The sequence below is a fragment of the Leptinotarsa decemlineata genome, unplaced genomic scaffold (assembly GCF_025532065.1).
Source record: "Leptinotarsa decemlineata unplaced genomic scaffold, Ldec_3_MD MMD2_tig00078346_RagTag_RagTag, whole genome shotgun sequence".
Classification (NCBI taxonomy): Eukaryota; Metazoa; Arthropoda; class Insecta; order Coleoptera; family Chrysomelidae; genus Leptinotarsa; species Leptinotarsa decemlineata.
Window position 1 is genome coordinate 1,004,516 of NW_027412724.1, and position 21,657 is coordinate 1,026,172.

At 32.2% G+C, this 21,657-nt stretch overlaps 1 protein-coding gene across 6 annotated transcripts in view; it reads right to left on the reverse strand.

Annotated features, from left to right (window-relative positions):
• Wdr62 (WD repeat domain 62) overlaps positions 1 to 21,657 on the reverse strand; it is a 172,354-nt gene that overhangs the window by 65,878 nt on the left and 84,819 nt on the right. Inside the window, exon 2 of one of the 6 annotated variants that reach the window (XM_074185639.1) lies at positions 16,343 to 16,434. The exons of the other annotated variants lie outside the window; for them this stretch is intronic. Coding sequence (XP_074041740.1) covers positions 16,343 to 16,399 — 57 coding nt within the window. The 5' untranslated portion in view covers positions 16,400 to 16,434. The remainder of the gene's footprint in view (positions 1 to 16,342; positions 16,435 to 21,657) is intronic. 6 annotated transcript variants of the gene reach the window in all.

A 21,657-nucleotide genomic window follows, 5' to 3' on the forward strand; every position in this document is an offset into this window, starting at 1 on the left:
CGATTTACGGCTAGGTAATTTTAACTTTCTTGCTTTTTTCATACCACCAAAACATTTGTCCGCTTTTATAAACCTTGACAATGAGTGGTAAGTCGGACTCGCCTATCTGGGAATCATCATCAGTTAGTGCCGTCTATATAGACAGCTAACATGTCCGGCGCCAGTTCAAACATTCGACACGAAATATTTTTCAGTAATTTGACTATCTGCAATTGCTCTGCTTGCAGTTCTTAACTTGAACTAGAAAATCTGCCAGTTTCAAGACACGAATATTTCATTCAATGGCAGAAAACAGCAAAGTCTGTTATTACCAGCGTTTCTTTCGTGAATCAATGCAACCGCAAGCGACATTTTTACTACTTTTGATGAGCGATTCGATTTGCTTTATAAGGCGCATTGACGCATTTGTGTTTTCAAAACGGCAAAGATTTTAATTGAATGAAGTTCCGCTTATGACACAGAGTATGTGATGTTGAGAACAAAGTGATTTCGAACATACATGCTCTCAATCAGTTTTTCTTTTGATTCATTTACGTTTTACTGTAGAAAATTCATTTTCACAGACTAATGATAACATGGGATAGGCTCAACAAGAAAGAATTCAAAAGTATCAAATTAATTGATAGTAAATTTCAACAACACATCTTTAATGAAATGGAATGCACCAGTCACGGTGGGCTCTAGAATAACCCACAATCAAACGCCTACTTTCATTACCGCTTTTATATAATTTTTAAACCTACTCGCGATGTAAATAAAAACATGAAATCATTCCGACATAAATTAATTGTAAAATTGTCAGGGCATGCCTAATCGACTGTTTGGTTGAAACGGAGTTGATTTCTATTGTTATTTGTCACGACTGACTTGAGTTAAAAGCAATAAAGAAGAAAGAGTAGCAATATATTGAAGTAATAACTTTTCGACATTGAGTACCTGACATCTGGGAACCTTTATGCACTGAAATAATTGCGAATAGATATTTGAGCTTAGCCGAAAATATGTTCACTTTTTTCGTCAATATCTGAACTCAGATTTTTCACCGATTCCTTTGATGAATTTTGTGGAATTTCCCCCAAAGGGAATAATTTGTCTATCGCCTTACTAGATCACTTCGCGTACCGCACTGTAACGTCCACTTGATTGTGTCGATATACTCGTGGCTTCAAATATCGTAATCGAATGCCGTAGAAATTTCGCCAAAGTTCCGTCGAAGTCGGTAGCATTATTCTCGCTGCTTCTAGAGTGATGGGGAATAATCGTACATTCGCGCGCTCTTAGCTATGTCACGTTTGGTTTATGGTTACCAGTGGCGGCCGGCGTTATTTTCTTTCAGGCATAATTTACAACAAATAAGTAATGATTTAGAAACATATATGTACTTATGCAATGCACCTATCGAAATCCTAGCCCTACAGTTGGGTTAGGGTTAGACCTATATTAGATTTCCTTAAAATATTTCTTTGAAGAAAAAATACTTCATTGTCTTAAGAAGTTTAAACCATAAGTTCATTTTATTTGCTCTGATTACATTTCAAAAATTTTAGTGAAATAAATCAAGATGTCTGTGATTTCATCTACTACACAGTTGGAATGAGAGAAACCGGAAAATATTTCGGCTTGCAAGCGTCTTTAAATAAATAATGGTTTCCATTTGGTTAGTTTTTTGAACGTTCGAAGTGACTTGAAAGGCTTGTAGATAATTTATTGAGTAGGGTATTATTCAAACTATAATTATTTCTGAAAACATGCTTGGAAAAACTAATATGGCAAGAATTGTCAATGAAATGTACAATATGCAAATTCATTCGTCATGTTATCATAATTGTATAAAAATAGAGATTGAAATAGAGAATGAAAAAGAAACATTGAAACAAGTTACAAAGGTAAGAAGATAATAAGGATAATTTGATTGTGTGTTTATTAATATAGAGCAAATTATTATAGAATTTCCCATAATTTTCAGAAATGAGAAAAAGTTCAATGTTTAATGTCCTTGTTTCATTCTTTGTTCTTGAACGGTCACCTTGAAAGTCCCAGAATGGGGAATGCCCCTCAATTTGGGTTATTACAGCAAATGCAAGTTTGAACAAAATAAAGTTGAGTTTAATTCATGAGTTTTTCAAATTCACTTCGAAAAGTATTCAAATTGATGTTTCAAATGTTGGATTTTAATTTTTAAAGGGATTTGTTTCTAATTCACATATTGGCAACAGCGCCTATATTAAGTTGAAATAACTTATAGGCACCTAAATATTCTACTTTGAAAAAGGAAAATTATAGGAAAATATAAATTAGAGTTCAATACCACCTCCACAAGCCACATAAACAACAGTTGTTTTATTATTTATTTATATAGAGAAAGATAGGTTAGGTGCACAAAATGTCATATGTCACAGAATGTCTCGGAACTCGGAACATAAGTAAACAGATCAGCACGCCTCTGAAATATGTCATGGTGAAATAGAAACGAATCCCTTCAAATGATGAATGCATTATTTCATTCCTCTTTTTTAAGTATTTAAATAATTTTTTAAAGAAAAAGATTGAAATGATAAGTTTAAAATACGTTGTTTTAGAGCTCGTTTATGAAAACTACTTGATTTTCGTCAGGAGGAACATACTCCATTTCAAATTTTAGGATTATGATTAAGATACCTTAATTGTCCCTTCATAGAATAAAATTAAAATATGAAAATAAAATCAACATATATTGTGTTTAATGTCCATGAATCTACAATAAATGTAGATTCAGATTCACCACGAAAAATAATCTTATCTAAAAAGTTTGAGATCACTATGTCACATGTTACTAGTTATATTTTTAGGATCAAAAGTAATCTGACAGTGACTAAACTTGAGACAAGGATTGTGATGTCCAAGATTTTCTTCACAAAACAATATATTTGTTTCAATAAAATGCGTTTAATATAATAAGTAGCCTTTTCTCCTCAAAACTTGAAAAAAACTTGAAAATATTATTTTTGTTTTTATGAAAAATAAAAGACTTCAACTTGCTTTACCAGAACGTTAATAGCATATAGTTATTAGAATTTAGGAAAAATGATACAAGTAACTTTTATTTCGATACAACATTACAGAAGCAAAATCTATAGGTGTGATAGTTTGCTCTAAATTATCAGACACAGTTGAACATTTCCCACCCTTTTATGGATATAATGTATAATTTAGAAGTGAGAACATGACATATTCACATGACACATTTATTACATAGTTTATCATATAGCTTTTTCAACAATACCTACTCACAAAGTGGAAAAATTGGTCTAATACACTTATAAACACTTCAATCGTACGAATACGTCTAACCAAACAATAATCAATATCTACATAAACTCCACTTCTATATTTTACTACAAGGTAGCCAGTTCCAGGTATTACACAGCTTTTGAGATTGAGATCAAATCTCCACTCTATTTCTATTTTCCATCATGTGCGATAAAAACAAGGCAATTCCTCTATTTCAACAGTGTGTCAAGTGAGAGTGTTAACAACAAAATAGGAGAGATTTTACACGAAAAACAGGCCTCATAAATTAATGCCAAAATGTAACAAATTAACGGTATTTACTCAAAAGGTGAATGAGGCACTGTACCCGTAAAAAGAGCAACGAGTGGCATCAGTTTTTACGAATTTTTCGGGGCCTGTTAGAAAGTGGATGCAATTCATTACAATTTTTTATTCATTTTAATATATAATTATGTGACTTATTATGTACGCTGATATAAAAAAAAAAACTGATATTCAAAAAAGCACACAATGTGTTCGTTTTAATTGACATTGGATGTTGCATATCAGTAGAGGTTAGCCGTAAATTCCATATGTATTATGGACTGAGGGAGGAAAGGTAAATTGATATATCTATCATAAGTATTCCAGCTCAAATTGACTTCCACCAACTAAGTTGCCTGAACCTTTGGGTTCAAAATACTTCAAATTATTGCCACTCTCATTATAATTCATATTATTCATTGTAACTGAATTTATTCCTTCAGGGTGTTTCTAAAAGTTATGAAACAAAGTAGGTGATCCATTGATGCTTCTTCCTTTTTTTTTGTCTTTTCTCAGCTCTTCGTCATATAAAAGTTACAACTTTGATCTGGACAGATGAGTGGACAATAGCTTGGACATTCATTCATTAATTGTTTATATGTTTTGTTGTAGGACATCATAGGAGGTTCGTTTGCTAGTTCTTCTTCATTTGATCTATATTTCTTCTCTCATCGATTTCTCTATCATAACAAAGACAGACAATACGAGAATGTTATTCTATTGAATGTAAATAATAGAAAGCGTTCAAGAATACGGTATTTGGAAACCATACCTATTTTGAAGGTTGTTGACAGTCATTACCCAAAGACAATTGTAGATACTAACAATCGAAACGTCGTGAAGTAACTTGGCTTGAAAACTTTCAATTTCTATTTCATTTTTTATTGTTCAATTCTCGAGAGTTGCTTATATTTTATTTTATTGTAATTTCAGGGTTTTTTTTGTTTAATATAATTATTTTCAGCTATTCGTTTTAAATTTATTGTTTCTTTCAGAAATTCAAATAATTTTTATATCATATTAGACAATGGAAGTACGAACTAATGAAATTTATTTTCAGCTTGGGCTTCATATTCTGGTAAGTACCTTCGAATCCTGCACGCATGGTATGAATAACGGTCTGACGAATAACAATATTTTATAAAAAATAATCTCAAGCATTTAGAATTGTGTATCAAGTTTCATCTTCTCCAATGTATCAACATTTTTTCTTTAACATCAATGTAACCATCCTCACATAAGATTTTCCCTGATGATGGAAATAAAATTTTCCGAAAGCTTGGACTAACTTAAAAGAGTACTCATTTACTTGCTGCAATACCCCACTATCCAATAGTTTTTATATATATATATTTATATATATATATATATATATATATATATATATATATATATATATATATATATATATATATATAACTTTTTTTCACTATTGGGTTGCAGCAATTGATAAGTGAACTCTTTATAACTATTCTCAAGCTTTCGAGTAACTTAAACTGATCGTCAGGGGTACTAGAAAATACAAATTACAAATTTTTGATAATAGAATATAATATAAATGTAAATGTACAAATTTTCGTCTAATCTTCAACCTCAAATTCGTCACTGTTGCTACCGCTATCATCAAAGTGAATTATGATTGGTTCAATATTGTGTTCAATACGGTTGTCTACGTCCCACATTTTTTGCTCCTCTTTTAAAACATGCTGCATGCATTTCTTCCAGTAGGTGATGTTGCACGTCCACTAATTTAAATGTTCTGTTTTCTCGTGCCACATATCCTTTTACTTGCGCCCAGATTAATTCTATTGGGTTTAATTCGTATGGTGGTGACCTTAAAACTGTAATTCCACGACTTAACGCCATTTCATCCACTGCGAATTTTTTATATTTGTCTGTGTGTAATTTTGTTAGCTGAAGTAGTTCTGCCTTTAAACTATCTTTGTTATATTGGATGTTCTTATTAATCAACCATTCTGGAATTGCTGCTTTTTTCCATGATTGTTTCGGTAATGGTTCTAAATGTCGACTATGGTATGGGGCATTGTCCATGACGATGACAGACCCAGGTTCCACAAGTTGAATGATGCCTTCAAACCATTTTTCAAACACCTCCGCATTCATCTCTTCATGATAGTCGCCTGTTTTCTTAGATTTAAATATTAATTCACCATTTGGTAAAAATCCACTGTCGCTTTCTATATGCGTAACTATCAGACGACTACCTTTTCCAGATGGCTGTTTTAACCCAACTGACAAACCTTCAATAAAGGCTTGTCGTGCACTTGTTATATTACCATCCTGCCATACTTTTTTGGTTAACCCATGTCTCGTCCATGAAGTACAATTTTTTTTTGAGCTTCCAAAATTCGTCAATTTTCTTAGATAGTTTGTTCTCCATGCTATTATTTCTTGACGTTCAATGAGAATGCTTTTCCTGTCAAGTTTTCCGTACGTAAATTTCATTTCGTGTACAAGTTTCCTAAAAGTTTCTTTACCCATTTTTGGGACCAATTCATGATCGCTAAGTGCCTCCAGAACTGTTTGTAGTGTGGGCAGCTCATTTCTGAAAAATAAACTGTGAATAGTTCTGCGTATACTGGTTTTGGCTTCTTCATCAACTGTGATTTTTTTTCGTCCGCTACTAGTTTTTGGCGTTTGTACGTCTCCATGAATTTCTGTTTCTCTTAGTATTTTGTAAATCGATGATTTTGGTACACCGGTATAATCAGAGCACATATCAACTAATTTATCTTTTGTAATTGTGGAACTTAATGATGTAGAAATGCCCGGTTGGTTATTCGGAGGTACACACGTAGAATTACAGCACATATGCACAAAGTCATCTTTTGGTGGCTGACGATCTCTTTCAAGACAGTGAAATACTCGCAGTACAATTTGTTTTTCTCTTATTGACCGAGACTCCGACCGTTTTACTTTTTTCGACGTGAAAGGCCCGACTATGTCTCCCATTTTTTGAGTAGTTTGAGAACGGTGTAGAAATATAATTATGTAACGCTTAAACACTTATTAGCACTATTATGTTCACCAATTGTTATCACAACACGTCGATTGCTGACTAACTTAACTGTAAAACGTACAATTCACGCTGTATAATTCACAAACCAATGATACGCTCATGGCTGCAAGTACATTAGTGAGGACTGCAACGATGAGATGGAAGTTACGGTAAAGTGACAAAGACAGAAATATCGTTGCGTACAGCGTTGCCACTAGTTGTAATAAATATCTAACACTATACAAAAAATAATGAATTTTAACTGATCAGTAATCAGGAAATGTATAAGTATTACTCATTACGAGCTCATTACTGATTTTTGTCATAAATAATACCTTTAATTGTACTAGTATTGTGTATTATCTATAATTTGCCACAACCTACAACTCTACTCCTTACTATATTTTGATTCTGCTATAAACTGGTAACGTAAAATTTAGATATGACAACGCGCTTTACTCTCAATCATTATTGGTTTTACTATAGTGTCCGGTTGGAAAACTTTGTTTTGATAGGTAGAATTGAAACCTCTGACGTAAAAAGGATTTATTGATAACACTTTCCCAAACAGAACCCAAATATTGTCAATCAACGCGAATTTCGGAACATCAGGCCAAAAAAGTTTTAGTCATCTTCCAATGCTATCTCAGTATTTTGGTTTTGATGTAGTTAGTGTTATCAACAGACAGATGAACAAATCATTTTCTATTTTCCAATATAGAAAAATCAGTTCAACACCAGGCTTTTCAGTATATAAAAGACACATTGAGGACGAACAGAACGAGAACCAAATTGAAAAAATCTCAACTATAAAGAGACTGATTTAAGAAATAACGCTAGGAGAAAGTCTATACACAATTTGCAGTATATAGAAATAAGCCATTACAGATACGATTATTGATCAATGTGGTAGTAACTGATAAAGTTAAGAAACTACAGTCGAATGAAAGATATTGAAAATCGAATTAGTAAAGCAAAAAAATGAAAATTAAACGGAAATGCTCGCTTCACAAAAAATTGTTTTCTATTGTAATTTTGAAATAAAAATTTCCAAAGTTTGGTAAACTCCAAAACCGAAATAATTCAATATTAATATTAGCAAATGTATACCCCTTGCATTGAGTGGAAGTTTGTAATCTATTCAAACCAAGTCATTTTCATTTTGTATCTTGATTATTTTATTTGTTTTATTGTATTTTCATTTCACGTTTTATTGTTTAATATAATTGATATTTAGGCTATTCATTCTTATTTTATTTGTTTTTTCATAGATTTCGAATCAAATTAAATTAGACAATGGAAGTCATCACCCGATAAACGATTGTGAATACTAACAATCGAAACGTCGTGAAATAACTTGGCTTTGAATTTCTTGATTGTTCTATTTTTTTACTTGTATTTTATTTCACTGTGATTTCATTTCAGGGCTTTTTTTGCTTAATATAATTGTTATTTTTAGCTATTCTTTTTAATTTTTCATTTGTATTGGTTCGTTTAGGGATTTCAAATCATTTCATATACCTAATATTAGACAATGCAGGTCCGAACTAATGAAATTCATCATGAAACATTGTCAATCACCTTCAAATAAACTTATTTGTATTTGAAATAGCAAAATTTATAGAAAAAAAAAGGAAAAAGGAATTGGAAATAAATGTTGAATATTTCAAAATGGAAATGGTAATTTTTCAAAACAAATAGGAAGACAAGAAAGAAAACGAAGTATCGCAAATTTTAAACATGGTTTAAAACATTAGTAGTGGTATAAACACTTTGCAGAACTTTTGCAATTGTTGATTGCAAAATTATTTGCAATATCACATTGAAACATTTTTTGTAATTCATTCAATGTTCGTTTTTTTTTCATATACAAATATTAGATCATAGTGAAATTAATGTGCACCAGGAGGTTATACCTATTGGCCTAAAACGATGTAAGAACCCTGTGTATTTTCATTTCAATAATATATTATAGATAAAATTGAAGGGGTTATATTTTTAGTAGTGACTAATTTTTGGAAAATAAAGTTTTTGGCTTTCTACTACCCCATCTTGTTACATTACCATTCATTCAGTGTAGAACTCCTGTGAATGCTATCTGAATTCATTCCATAATGAATGCTTGGAATACAAACTGAGTAGAGAATAGTGTCTTCTGTATAATTCAGTATTCATGTAAAAATATTTGTTTCGAAATAATTTTTCTTTCGTGCAATTCAATGTTTATATGCAAGTAGATGTTTCAGGAGGGCTTTTCCTTCCAGTTTGTGTCTGAAAGTTACTTCTTTGCATGATCTACATATCCATGTATAGAGTTACTTAAAAATTTCAAAATTGATTACTTCCTTCCTTTCTTTAGAAGATTTTTTTGTAACAAGATGTAGTAGTAGAAAGCTGAAAACTTTCTTTCCCAAAAACATATTATAGATATCTGTGCACTGAGACTATTATCTCAAGATTCGTCACCTAAAGACTGGCACAAAGACATACGAGTATGTAACACTATTGAAAATATTTCATCAATGAATATCGAAACAGTATTGTTATGAGAATGGTCGAAACATAACTTTCAATTTTACTTACAATATTGGCGAGATTGAACGGTAAACACATAACTTTCCACTAAGAATTTTTCCAAAGTATTTAAATTCAAATATGTCAGGAAAGAACGCGTGTGAAAGTGAGGTTCATACTTTCGTGAAATGTGACATTCAAAGGAGTCAGATTTGTGAGAAGAAGAATATTAAGAAGAAGAATTTTCTTGGCTGCTACTTGTCAGCACCCTTTGAACAATTCTAACGGTCAACGGGGAGTCAGACTAAAATAGCTAAAAAAAGTTATGGAACATTTTTAGTGAATGATAAAAAATACAAAATTCTTCATCAGAGAAATAATATAAATGGTAAGTGGGCTTTTTTATCAAGTATTCACGTATACTACTGATTGATTCTCATACCTTTGAAGCCTATATTCGGTTTATCTGAGCTAATTCATATTAGGGATCGCACATTGAAAGGTGAAACCTCGTTAACTCTCAGCTCGCAAAAGTTTTGACTTTTGAGGGTTGTCGTTTGTAGGACGATATCTGGCTAACGGTAAAAACAGATTTTTTTCAAACAGTATCCCAATTAAGTCAACGATATAATGTAAAAAGATTTGGGGTATTTCAAAAAATGTCATAATCACTGCACACTGTCAATGAAATTTTCTGAAATGGCGTTTAAAACTATACGAGCAACTATATGTCCATCCCTGAAACGTGGTGAACTGTAACTGGAATAATCACCAAAGTTGGAGCAGTTTGAATTGATTGATAACCACGAAGAAAACAGTAGGGCGTTAAAGGAGTTACAAACTACCGAATATATCAACGTTGAATGAGCTTTCAAATCCAGATTGTTGTTGATTGAGTCAGACAAAGAAGGAAATTTCGATTTATGCCAAAAGCACAACCTTGATGATATAATGAGAGTATTACTGTACAATGTAAAACTTTTTGAGAAGTTCAGAACTTTTGAATCTACCAATGTTATTTGGGTTCATAATCCTATGTCTTTCCTATATTTGATTATTTACTCTAAAATTACTCAATAGAAAAAGTAGTAAATTTTGGCCTATTCCCTTTACTCAAATATTGAAAGAAATACGTTGGAAAATGAGCATACTACTACCAACATAAGATCTTTCAACACTTTTCTACTAAACCGAAACCATTTTGTTGAAAATGCTCATTGAAAAATCGATATATTATAGTACATTCATAGTACATTCAGCATCGTTTCATTTCAAAATAACCTTCGATAAATATCATTAATTGAGCTCTATACCCAACATAATAAAATTAAAATAACCATTCTTCTTCTTCTCCAACAGTTTCATTCATTTAGCCTTTTAGGCACCGAACTCGGAGTCCATGTTTTCTAAAGTTCATTTCTTCAATTCCTCTCTTCCGTTTTTCTGATGTCTATTGAAGTTTTGCTTCTACTTGTTTAATTTTTTCCAATTAGTACTAACTATTTTCCATTACCATCATTGAATGAATTAGTAAGGTTGGCCAGATTGTCTTTGTCATTTCGAATAAAGCTCGCAGGTCTTGAATGTGCGGTTAGATTAGGTCCCTACTGCTTCTATTATGTTGCTCGTTTGTCTTTTGAGTGGATAGCTGATTGATCTACTATTGCTTTTCTTCTCCGTTTCTAATTTATTAGTCTAGATTGTTTGCATACTGAATTAGCTGCAAACATAACAGAACTATATAACCGTATAGAAATAATAAAATTGATCTTTTGGTGTATTGATATGGTTGTACTGTCATTACATATTTACATTCTTCATCCTTTATTTTTCCCATCAATTCTTTGTTTTGCTTCCTGTTCTTTTTCTCTTTATCAATTTTCTTCTCCCTCCGAGCATTTAAGGATACCGTTCAAACTCTCCTCTTCGTTTCACTTTTTTTATATTTGAAACTCTTCATCTCCTTTTACATTTTTTGGTTTATTATCAAGAATTTAAATGTTTTCTAACCTGAATCCAGCTTTGAACTCCCAGAAAAAGAGTCACCTAAATAATTTTTTCCACTCGGTATATAACATATGTTCTTGAAGACAGTCGAACTTCACGTATGTTATGTAACCAATTGAATAATTCAATTATCTTATAATATTGCATGTTGTCATAGACGCTTTGCAGGTGTTCCGATAATTGATCTCACAATTTATATTACGTATAATTCAATTTCTGAAGGAAATAAATTCACAATTAATATTGCCTCTATATTCGCGACGAACTATGAATTGATGACGTACAAGAAGAATCACTTGTTAGTTTCACACATCGAGAACTAGTTAGCTACAAACAATAAATAGTGATAGTGTGTAGCTTTCTTGTGAGGATATGTCTTTGCATGCAAATGCGAAATAATGTTATATACACATAAATATATGTGTATATATTTCTCTCACAAATTAAAAAAAAAAAACCATGAATATATCTGATTCAGTTTCAAGAAATTTAACTTCAAATTCCTCATTCCGTTGGTCCAATGATGGGAAGAATCATCGCTATAACACAATTAAATCAGTGATACATTCCTCAGTCAAAACCCTTGGGCTTAATGGGTTAAAATATATTGGTAACACCTGTTTCATGAACAGTGTAATCCAATGTTTATTGAATACGAGATGGTTACTGGAATATTTGAAAAAGAATGAGTACATGAAAGATATCAATACTATTTCTATTACGGAGGGCGTTTTAATCATAGCTTTCGCAGAAGTTATCAAGGAATTGTGGTCAGAAGGTTCATGTGATAGAGCAGTGAACACAGTCTCCTTAAAAAGTCAGATTCAGAATTTTGCTTCTCGATTCATGGGTCACGCGTATCAAGACGCCCAGGAGTTCCTTCGTTATCTTTTAGAAGGTTTACATGATGACGTTAATAGAATTATTGAGAAACCTAAACCAACCTTAACGGAGAATAACGAAAAATTGAGCGACAGCGGAAAAGCACAAGAGTCGTGGCTGATTTATTTGAGTACATATAACTCGTAAGATTGCAGATAATTTCGTTGGTCAATTAAAATCCACGATGAAGTGCACACATTGTGGACACTCATCTGTAACCTTCGATCCTTTCTGGGATTTGTCACTCCCCATACCACAAAGAACTGGCCAATTTAGTTTGTCACAGTGCTTGGATTTCTTCACAAGAAAGGAAACTTTGGATGGACATGAAAAACCGACGTGTTCAAGTTGCAAGGAAAGAAGAAAATGCACAAAGTCGATCCACAAGTTTCCCCGTATTTTATTATTTCATTTTAAAAGATTTTCTCTGACAGAAATATTTAGAGGCAAGTTAAATGTTGCCATCGAATTTCCTCTAGATGGATTAGATATGAACGATTATGCAACAGACAATTTGACTCCTTGTCTTTATAATCTATATGCACTTTCGAATCACAGTGGCTCTGTATACAGCGGACTATATACAGCATTCTGCAGACATCTTTATTCTGGCATGTGACACGAATACAAAGATTGTTGTAAGTTACATTCGTTTAATAATCACCCGTCAACTTTTTTTCCCTAAAGCGATCTAAAAAAAATTATTGCCATTTTTAAAAATATCCATAGACTTTTCCGATGTGTGTATATACAAATAGAGATTTTATCGAGTGTGCATGATATAAATCAAAACTGAAAAATTCGTGGATACAACACTCAAAACAGGGGGGCAAACCGCGGACACGTGTTTCTGGCTATTGGCCTCATCAGCGCGGTGCAGCCAAGTGTGAAGATGGGCAACACTTGTTTGCCGAAAGCAGGAAACAACACAAACGCACGGAGTCAACAACAGGAGCCAACCGCACATTTGTGGTTTCAGTTAGAAGACCTAGAATTCCCAGGCTACATCTAACAGGTCTTCTAAGTGAAACCACAAATGTGCGGTTGGCTCCTGTTGTGACTCCGTGCGTTTGTTTTTTTTCCTGCTTTCAGCAAACAAGTGTTGCCCATCTTCACACTTGGCTGCACCGCGCTTATGAGGCCAATAGCCAGAAACACGTGTCCGCGGTTTGCCCCCCTGTTTGGAGTGTTGTATCCACGAATTTTTCATTTTTGATTTATATCATGCACACACGATAAAATCTCTATTTGTATTCATATCCTGGACCCGGAAGTCACGCAGGTAGCTATAGCTGCCTACGTGTTCGTGTTAGATATAGCCTGGGGATTCTAGGTCTTCTAACTGAAACCCCAAATGTGCGGTTGGCTCCTGTTGTTGACTCCGTGCGTTTGTGTTGTTTCCTGCTTTCGGCAAACAAGTGTACAACACTCCCTGTTTGGAGTGTTGTATCCACGAATTTTTCATTTTTGATTCATATATATATATATATATATATATATATATATATATATATATATATATATATAATATATATATATATATATATATAATGCAGTCAAGCTGCTGGAAAATAATTCCATGAAAATCAAAAAATAAAATAGGTGGTTCCACTTATGTTTCGCTTGCGTTTACGCAGCTATTTTTATCAAGTACTTTCTTGGTTTTTTCTCATTTTGTCTTCAATCGAGGACCGCCTGCCCGGTACTGACGATGCCCAATAAGCTGAAACAGCTGTCTACCGGTTGCTCTTAAATTGAAATCAGTATCGGAATGATCAAGAAGTACTTATCTATTCATTTTTATATATATATATATATATATATATATATATATATATATATATATATATATATATATTTCACGGCAGGAATATGATGAGATTATTCTTCGGGTTTGTTCTGTGTGGTGTATTGTCATCCCCGATGGGAATGAATTTCGCAACGTTTCGACAAAATCACATTTGTCATCATCTGGCGATTATTTGTAAAGTGTTCGGAAGTCGTCTGACCCTACTCAGATGACTTCTTACTGTGCGGGTACAATGATGTTATTACATATATACCGTTCTTGATTACCTGAATTTGGTACCTGAATGTTTTAGTACCTCAGTTCTTCTTCTTCTCGATATGACCTCACCTCCCCGTAAATGTTTGAAATGTTAATCGAAGGTTTTCACGGACAGGAATATGTTGAAATTATTCTTCGGGTTTGTTCCGTGTGGTGTATTGTCATCCCCGATGGGAATGAATTTCGCAACGTTTCGACAAAATCACATTTGTCATCATCTGGCGGTTATTTGTAAAGTGTTCGGAAGTCGTCTGACCCTAGTCAGATGACTTCTTACTGTGCGGGTACAATGATGTTATTACATATATACCGTTCTTCAATGAAGAATGAAGTAGCCATATCTATATCTGCCATTTCGTAAAATGATCGCCAATCATATTCGCATAATTCCTCTTCAAGTTCTTGTAATCAATGTATTCAATATATAATTCTGTTAAGGCTTGAAGAGGTTCTGACTCAATGGGCATTTTCATTATTTGAGTATAATGATCTGTGATATTTGAGCGCACAATTATTGGCTTACATTTTTCTCTGAACTCATGTGTTTTACATTTCAAAAAAATATGATCAATACATGAAGCAGACTTACCTTGTACTCTAGTATCTTTGTTTATCATCGATTCAAAATTATTTTCATACATTATGTTCAAGTACTCTGAAATGTATTCAAACTCTTGGTTTAGAATTTTTCACCCATTCTGTAAATCCTGATGCAACACCCTCAAAATTTCGAGTGTCCTACTTCGAAGTGTGTCAAATATGGAAATGAAAAAACCATCCATTATGTATTTACTCATTTTCTGCATTTCATTTTTTAAAGAAGTACCTTGAAAGTACCTTATAACAGTGAGATTTTTTTTTGTTCCTTAACTGCTTCTGTAAATGCATTTTCCACTACATTTCAATATTACGTAATTTTGGCAATAAATCAATATGTATTATGGATATTTTCATACATGAAAATCACAGTAATAATTTGCGCTGCAAAAGTTTTTTAACATGCTCTATAAAATCTGATTACAATTTTAATTAATTATTCAGTAGGTAGGTACTGGGAAAATCAAGTTGTCACTGATGCCAATTTCCTATTTAACCATAAAATTCCATCACTTTCTGTGGTAGTTGAAGTAATTTTCAATGATTTCTATTATTGACTTCCACGTTTTCTGGATTGGCGATAAGCTCTATAGGTGAAAGTTATTGAGAATCTGTATTTTTCTGAACAAATTTCAACAGTAATAACAAACTGAAAATGGTTATATTTATATTAATGAATTGATTAAAGTTATCATACACCCACTGCCAGACCATTGTAAATAAATGTGTAGTGTATATTACATGAAGTTAATTAATTCATGACGATGAAGATTGAATCAATATAAGCGAAAAATTAGTTTGAAAGCTTATAGGCGTTATATATGAGAAGGAATATCAATCATAATAACGCCCATCTTGACGGGTAACGAAATTGTGGTGAGCGATTTGAAATATTGATAGTAAACGCTATTTATTTGATCTATTTTTTACTGAAGGTAGCTGAATAGCAAAAACATTCTCAATGAAAAAGTGTAAACCAAAAGTGTCTGCTGCTCATTCCAGAATTTGATTGATATTTTTTTTTACCATTTAATTTTTTTCTTGGAACTGAAGGAAGCACAAACGCCTCAAAATCAAATCCACAAAAATGGTCTAGTGAACGAATAAATGAAAATGAAAATCGGAAAGTGATATATTAGGTGTGTTCGGTTTCAAACATTTAGAGCCGAGTGAGCAGATGCAGGTTTGCTACCACGTAATCACAGAGTCAATCACAAATTGACATTTGTGGTATCATTTGTCATCAAAAACTTTAGTTTCTACATACTTTTCAAAATAGTAAGTGATGACGTTCAAAAAGTAAAAATTTTACAATAATAATTTTGACCCTAACATTGATTTTGTAACTAACTGATCAAATGTTTTATCGCTCTCGTAAATACCGCACAGAGTACATGTGAGGCATCTAGCATAAATGTCTGTCAGATATATTTTAATGTCTAGCGTGGTATTAGCCAGAGAAGTAGTTGTTTTTTTGATAGGTATTTACCTGAACCTACTATATAGGTACCTTGGAAGAGAAATATTTATTTTCTTATATGTTTGAAATTTCAACACGAAGTCTTCTGAGAGAAACTCGATCAGAAAAACACTGTATGATCACTGCGATTTGATTTCGTCTTGAACTCACCACATTTTCGATTTTTCCCCTTTAATTAGATTCAACATATTTCAACAATTACCTGATACGTGCATAGAACGTCTTTTTCTATAATCGGCGAGGAATTTCTCGGCATCATATTGAATTCTTTCCATGAAACTGATATCGAAATACCTGTTGGATAAATACATGAACCATTCGTACATTCCTAGCGCATATTTTACTTTTCTTCTCTGTTATTCAATAAGCGTGTCGCGTAATGGAATACAAAGTCGAGAGTAAATGAATATTGGTTCACGGAATAGTTCTGGTGTCGTTTTTCAATAAAAACACCTACAATAAAATATAGTGGAACGTGTGAAATGTATTCATCTTTCAACCTTGTGCTTCTTTGTTTCAGTAATATATCGTGAAAATGCAGTATTTTTCAATGCTAATCTAAAAGAGTATGCCCACACATATTTTTGACTACTGACAGTGAATGTTCATGAATATGAACATATGAACTTAAGGTATGAAATTCTCTTCGAAATACAAAATATTTTTCATTGTTTTTTAAACTACACATACGCACTCAACATATTTCATCAAATAACATCTTAATCAATCGAATGGGTTATATTTTTAGGAGTGATTGATTTTTGGGAAAGAAAGTTTTTGGCTTTCTACTATCAAGATGGAGTAGTAGAAAGCCAAAATCTTTCCCAAAAATCTTAATCAACAAATTTTACAAACTACACCTGACAATTTGATCTTCCCAAACTTTATTTACAAAATTATCACATGTTTCACTATCACAGTAGCTGTTTCGTAGTGAATAACATACTAACGAAAAAGCGACTGTAATAGCGAAACATGTAATATTTTTTAAAATAAAGTTTGTGCATGAATAACAAACCGTTAGGTGTAGTTTGTGAAATTCACTATAGATCTTCATCAAGTAACGGCCGAGTCAATCACAAAAATAATCAACAAATTCAACCAAAACTTGCTCAGTGATACCTATTACCTAGTTGATTTTTGCGGGTTCAGGACGCATTTCACAATACTATTACTTCAAATAATTTTTCATACATATGTAAATTTCAGATTTAGACTCCTGATAGCGTGTGAATATGCAAAAGCAATTTGCACTTGCACTATTTGTCTTAGAATACCTAAATGTTTCGTGGTTTTGGTGTATAAAATGATCTACTGAAAACCGATAATGAAAGTGGAAGTGAAGTGAATATGAAAGTTTATGCTGCATAAATCCACCTTCATTCTTCATATATTTGTATCTGACCTTAGATGATCTAAAACCACATAATTTGATAGGATGTTTCGATCTACCACATATCTTATCAGTGGTACTTGATTGGGTTATGAATTGAATTGTAGAACAATCTTGAGCAAAAAGTAAACAAGACGACTTTGTCTAAGAATCTCTTGTTTTTTTGCAAAGACAGGCTTGGCTAAATAAACAACAGAATTATAACTTTGTATTTTTGATATATGCGGTAAGAGTTTCTGCCATAGTAGAAGCCTATTTCCATCTCTGGTTTCATTTCAATTTTTCCATTATATTTTAGATCAATAAATGATAACTATATCAACCGCAATTGCAATTGTTTTGCATTCAATAAGATACATTTATACATTCATTGATATAATAAACCTTTTTTTGTTGTTTTCACCACCTTCCTTGTTTTCTTCGTTTTATTAACAATTTTCTTAGACACGACAGTACTAAATATAATATTTACTCAATACGTTTTTAAGAATACAGCAACAAACTGGGTACGTTTGAAGGTGGAGTGGGTTCATTATTGACAGTTTGTCAGTTTGTAAACTTTACATCCTTAATATCTTCATTCTTGAAAATAATAAGAAACATCTGAAAAACTTCTCAAATACATTTTCAAACGAGACAGTCAGGTAATTAAAATCTAAGACAAACGTATTCAACAACACTTTATTGTGAGATTTTCACTTGACAGTTTACTATGCAAATAGCTTTTTCAGGCGTGTATAAAGTATAAACGAGTATAAAGAACACCTGTGAACATTTCCAGGTAGGTATACGCAACGGCAACTAAAGTCAATGATGGTATTTTTACAAGTGTTATATCGCAAAATTTGAGTTCGCCTACATAACTGAATTGTCATTCGATTTGCCATTTCACTTATAGTAAATGAATATTTTAGCCAAGTTGAGCATACAAATAGTTCGAAAGTTTCAATCAATTTAGTTAAACAAAAAAGAGGTGTTCGTTTTTGCGAATAACTTAGAAACAATTGCAGATATTTATGATTTGAAAAGAAATCTTCAAAGAGCAGAAATTCATTCTTACCTCCCGAAACTTTAGCACAAATATTTGTAGTTTTAATTGGGAGGAGAAAATACGGGTGGTTCATTTCGCACACGTGATGCCCGATTAGGGCACTTCAACAAAAAAAAAAATAGTTTGTCCAAACTATCATCAAAATATCAACTTTTCATGAATTGAGAGTACTGATGTACTTAATTTCAATTAAGGCTATGTTTTGGACCATATTTAGCACAATTTACTTTTTATCTCGAAAACAGATAGAGATAGGTATAGGACATTATTAACAAAAAAGGATTAAAATACCAGAGCGATTCCAAAAATGTATTAATATACGGGGTGTTCCATTAAAAAAAAAGTTGCTAGGACTTTTTGATGGAAGTGGCAACGCCGCAATGCTGAAAATATTTTAGATCGATAAACAGGTAAGGAAATTTGAGAGGTGAAATTTTCAGAAAAATCATGCTTTGCATTTTCCAGAAACGTCTAACCTACCATCGACCTTGAGTCACGCTGTATAAGAATCTACATATCAAGTTTGGTTTCGAGGGAAACAAACTATTACAAGCAGATTTGACCGAAATTCCTTTCTAAACTGTACGTAAAATAGTCAAAAACAAACCTCATGAACGTAAGACGCGATATGATACGGTATTATCAAAACCTTTAGATGTTCATCTAATAAAATCATTGAAAAAAACCATATAGGACCGTTACAAAACAATGAGATTCCTACAACTGAAATCATAAGGAAGAAATTGAAAGCAGAAAAATAGTGCAATTGCGTAACAAATACTTACAACAAATAACTAAATATGTACAAGAACAAAGGCAAATTTTCTATTTGGACGAAACTTGGTATGACACTCACGACATAGTTACGAAAGGGTGGACTGATGGTTCAAGAATGTGTACGCCTAACATGCCTGCAAACAAAGGATCGCGACTAATCATTATGCATTGCGGAGGAAGTAAAGAATGGGCTCTGAATTCTTTGGAATTATGTGAAAAAAACTTGAGGACTGCAATAATGATTATCATAAGAACATGGAAGCTTATATGCTTGAGGAATGATTTGAAAACACATTGATCCCAAATTTGGATGCGAATAGTGTAATAGTTCTTGACAACGTTTCCTATCATTCGTGGCAGCTCATCGAAGTACCGAATAAAAATTCGAGGAAAGATGAAATACAAAGTTTTTTAATGGATATCAATTTGTATTTTGAAGATACTATACCAAAAACTAACTACTTAAAGTTTTACAGACAAAAACATTTGGAAAAGTGTATTCCCTTGAGAGTATTGCTGAAACGTATGCACACACCATACTGAGACTTTCACCCTATTTTTATGTTTTTAATCTGATCGAGTTGATTTAAGGAAATCATCAGGCATAAAAAGTATTTTCCAAAATTTGATATAAAGGTAATAGAGCTAGTTAAAGAAGAAGTATTTAATATTACCTAAGAAGACTGACAGAAAAGGATTAAAAACGTTATTTAAGTTGAAAAAGACTATATGGAGATTGGACACTTCCATATTAAGGGTAGAAATAAATTCATTATTGATTTAAATGACGACAGTGATAGTGAAACAGAGTATATGGGAGAAGAATTATCAGTATTTTCAATCATCACCCTGTTATTTGAATCACTACTTTCCCACTCACTTATATAAACGAAATATTTATTACAATCAGCTAAGCTGATTGTAAATAATAATTGATTCAAATACCCGAACAAAATTAGCGCAAACATTATTCCAAATAGTATCAATTCATTACCATGTGTGTTTATTTTTAAAGATATAAAGTTAGAAATCTTAATTTTTTTTGAAGTAATACTAAGTCAAGGTCAACACTACGCTACGATGGTACGTCGATCGACGACTCTGTAAATATATTTGTTTGATTTAGTTGGTGTATCATGTATAGAGTTTGCTTATGAAAATCCGAATTCAGCTGAATTAAAAAATCATCTGTGTCAAGTTTTCAAGACCTTCTCTACGACTTGTTATCATAGATAATGACGGATGTTTTTTCAAACCATTTGATATTATTGTAAGTACTTTCACGTTGCCTTTTACTTTTTCGGGATATACTGCTGATACAAATATTCTATGGTTCAATAACCTAAAATGGAATACGTTTGAGAAAGAAAGTTTTTGGCTGTCTACTACTCCATCTTGATATAAAAAAATGTGGGAATCTTCCGAAGAAAGGAAGGAAGTAATCAACTTTTAAAGATGTAACTTATACATATATGTGTGGCTCATGCATAAAAGTAACTTTCAGACACACACTGCAAGAAAAAAATTATTTCGAAACAAATACTTTTATATGAACACTGAATTATAAAGAAAACACTTTTCTGTACTCAGTTTGTATTCCAAACATTCGTTATGGAATTAAATCACATATCATTCACAGGATTTCTACACAATATACTAAATGAAAGGTAAAAATTTCACTTACATGGAACACTGTCATCCTCACTAGTAGACATCGATGTTTCACCTCAGTGCTCTTCAGTACAAATCTGGATAATATTATAAGAAAAAAAAACACAATTCATTCATGAATGCAAGAATTTTTCTTTCGTTTAATTCAATGTTTGTATGAAAGTAACTGTTTCAGGAGGTTTTTTTTAGCTTGTGCCTGAAAGTTATTTCTTTGCATGACCTACACATCTATGTATAAAGTTACTTCTTTCAAAATTGATTACTTCCTTCCTTTCTTTGTAAGATTCCCAGAAGATACAAAACAAATTTGTATCAAGATGGAGTAGTAGAAAGCCAAAAACTTTCCCAAAAATTAGTCACTCCTAAAAATATAACCCTTTCAATTTAAATTAGAATACGTTTGATATAGAAACAAGAAATTCCTTTAATTGCAATTTATCGACTGCCTTTCTTATTTCAATTATAATATTAACAATAATTCAGCCAGTTTATAACTTCCCTCACTTGATATTCTAACATTTTATGAAGAAATTAATTATTTGAGAAGTGTACGAAAGACACGTAACAAATTTCACAAAGTATATATACATATAAAAAAATCTCAATTTTTGAACGAATTGGAATT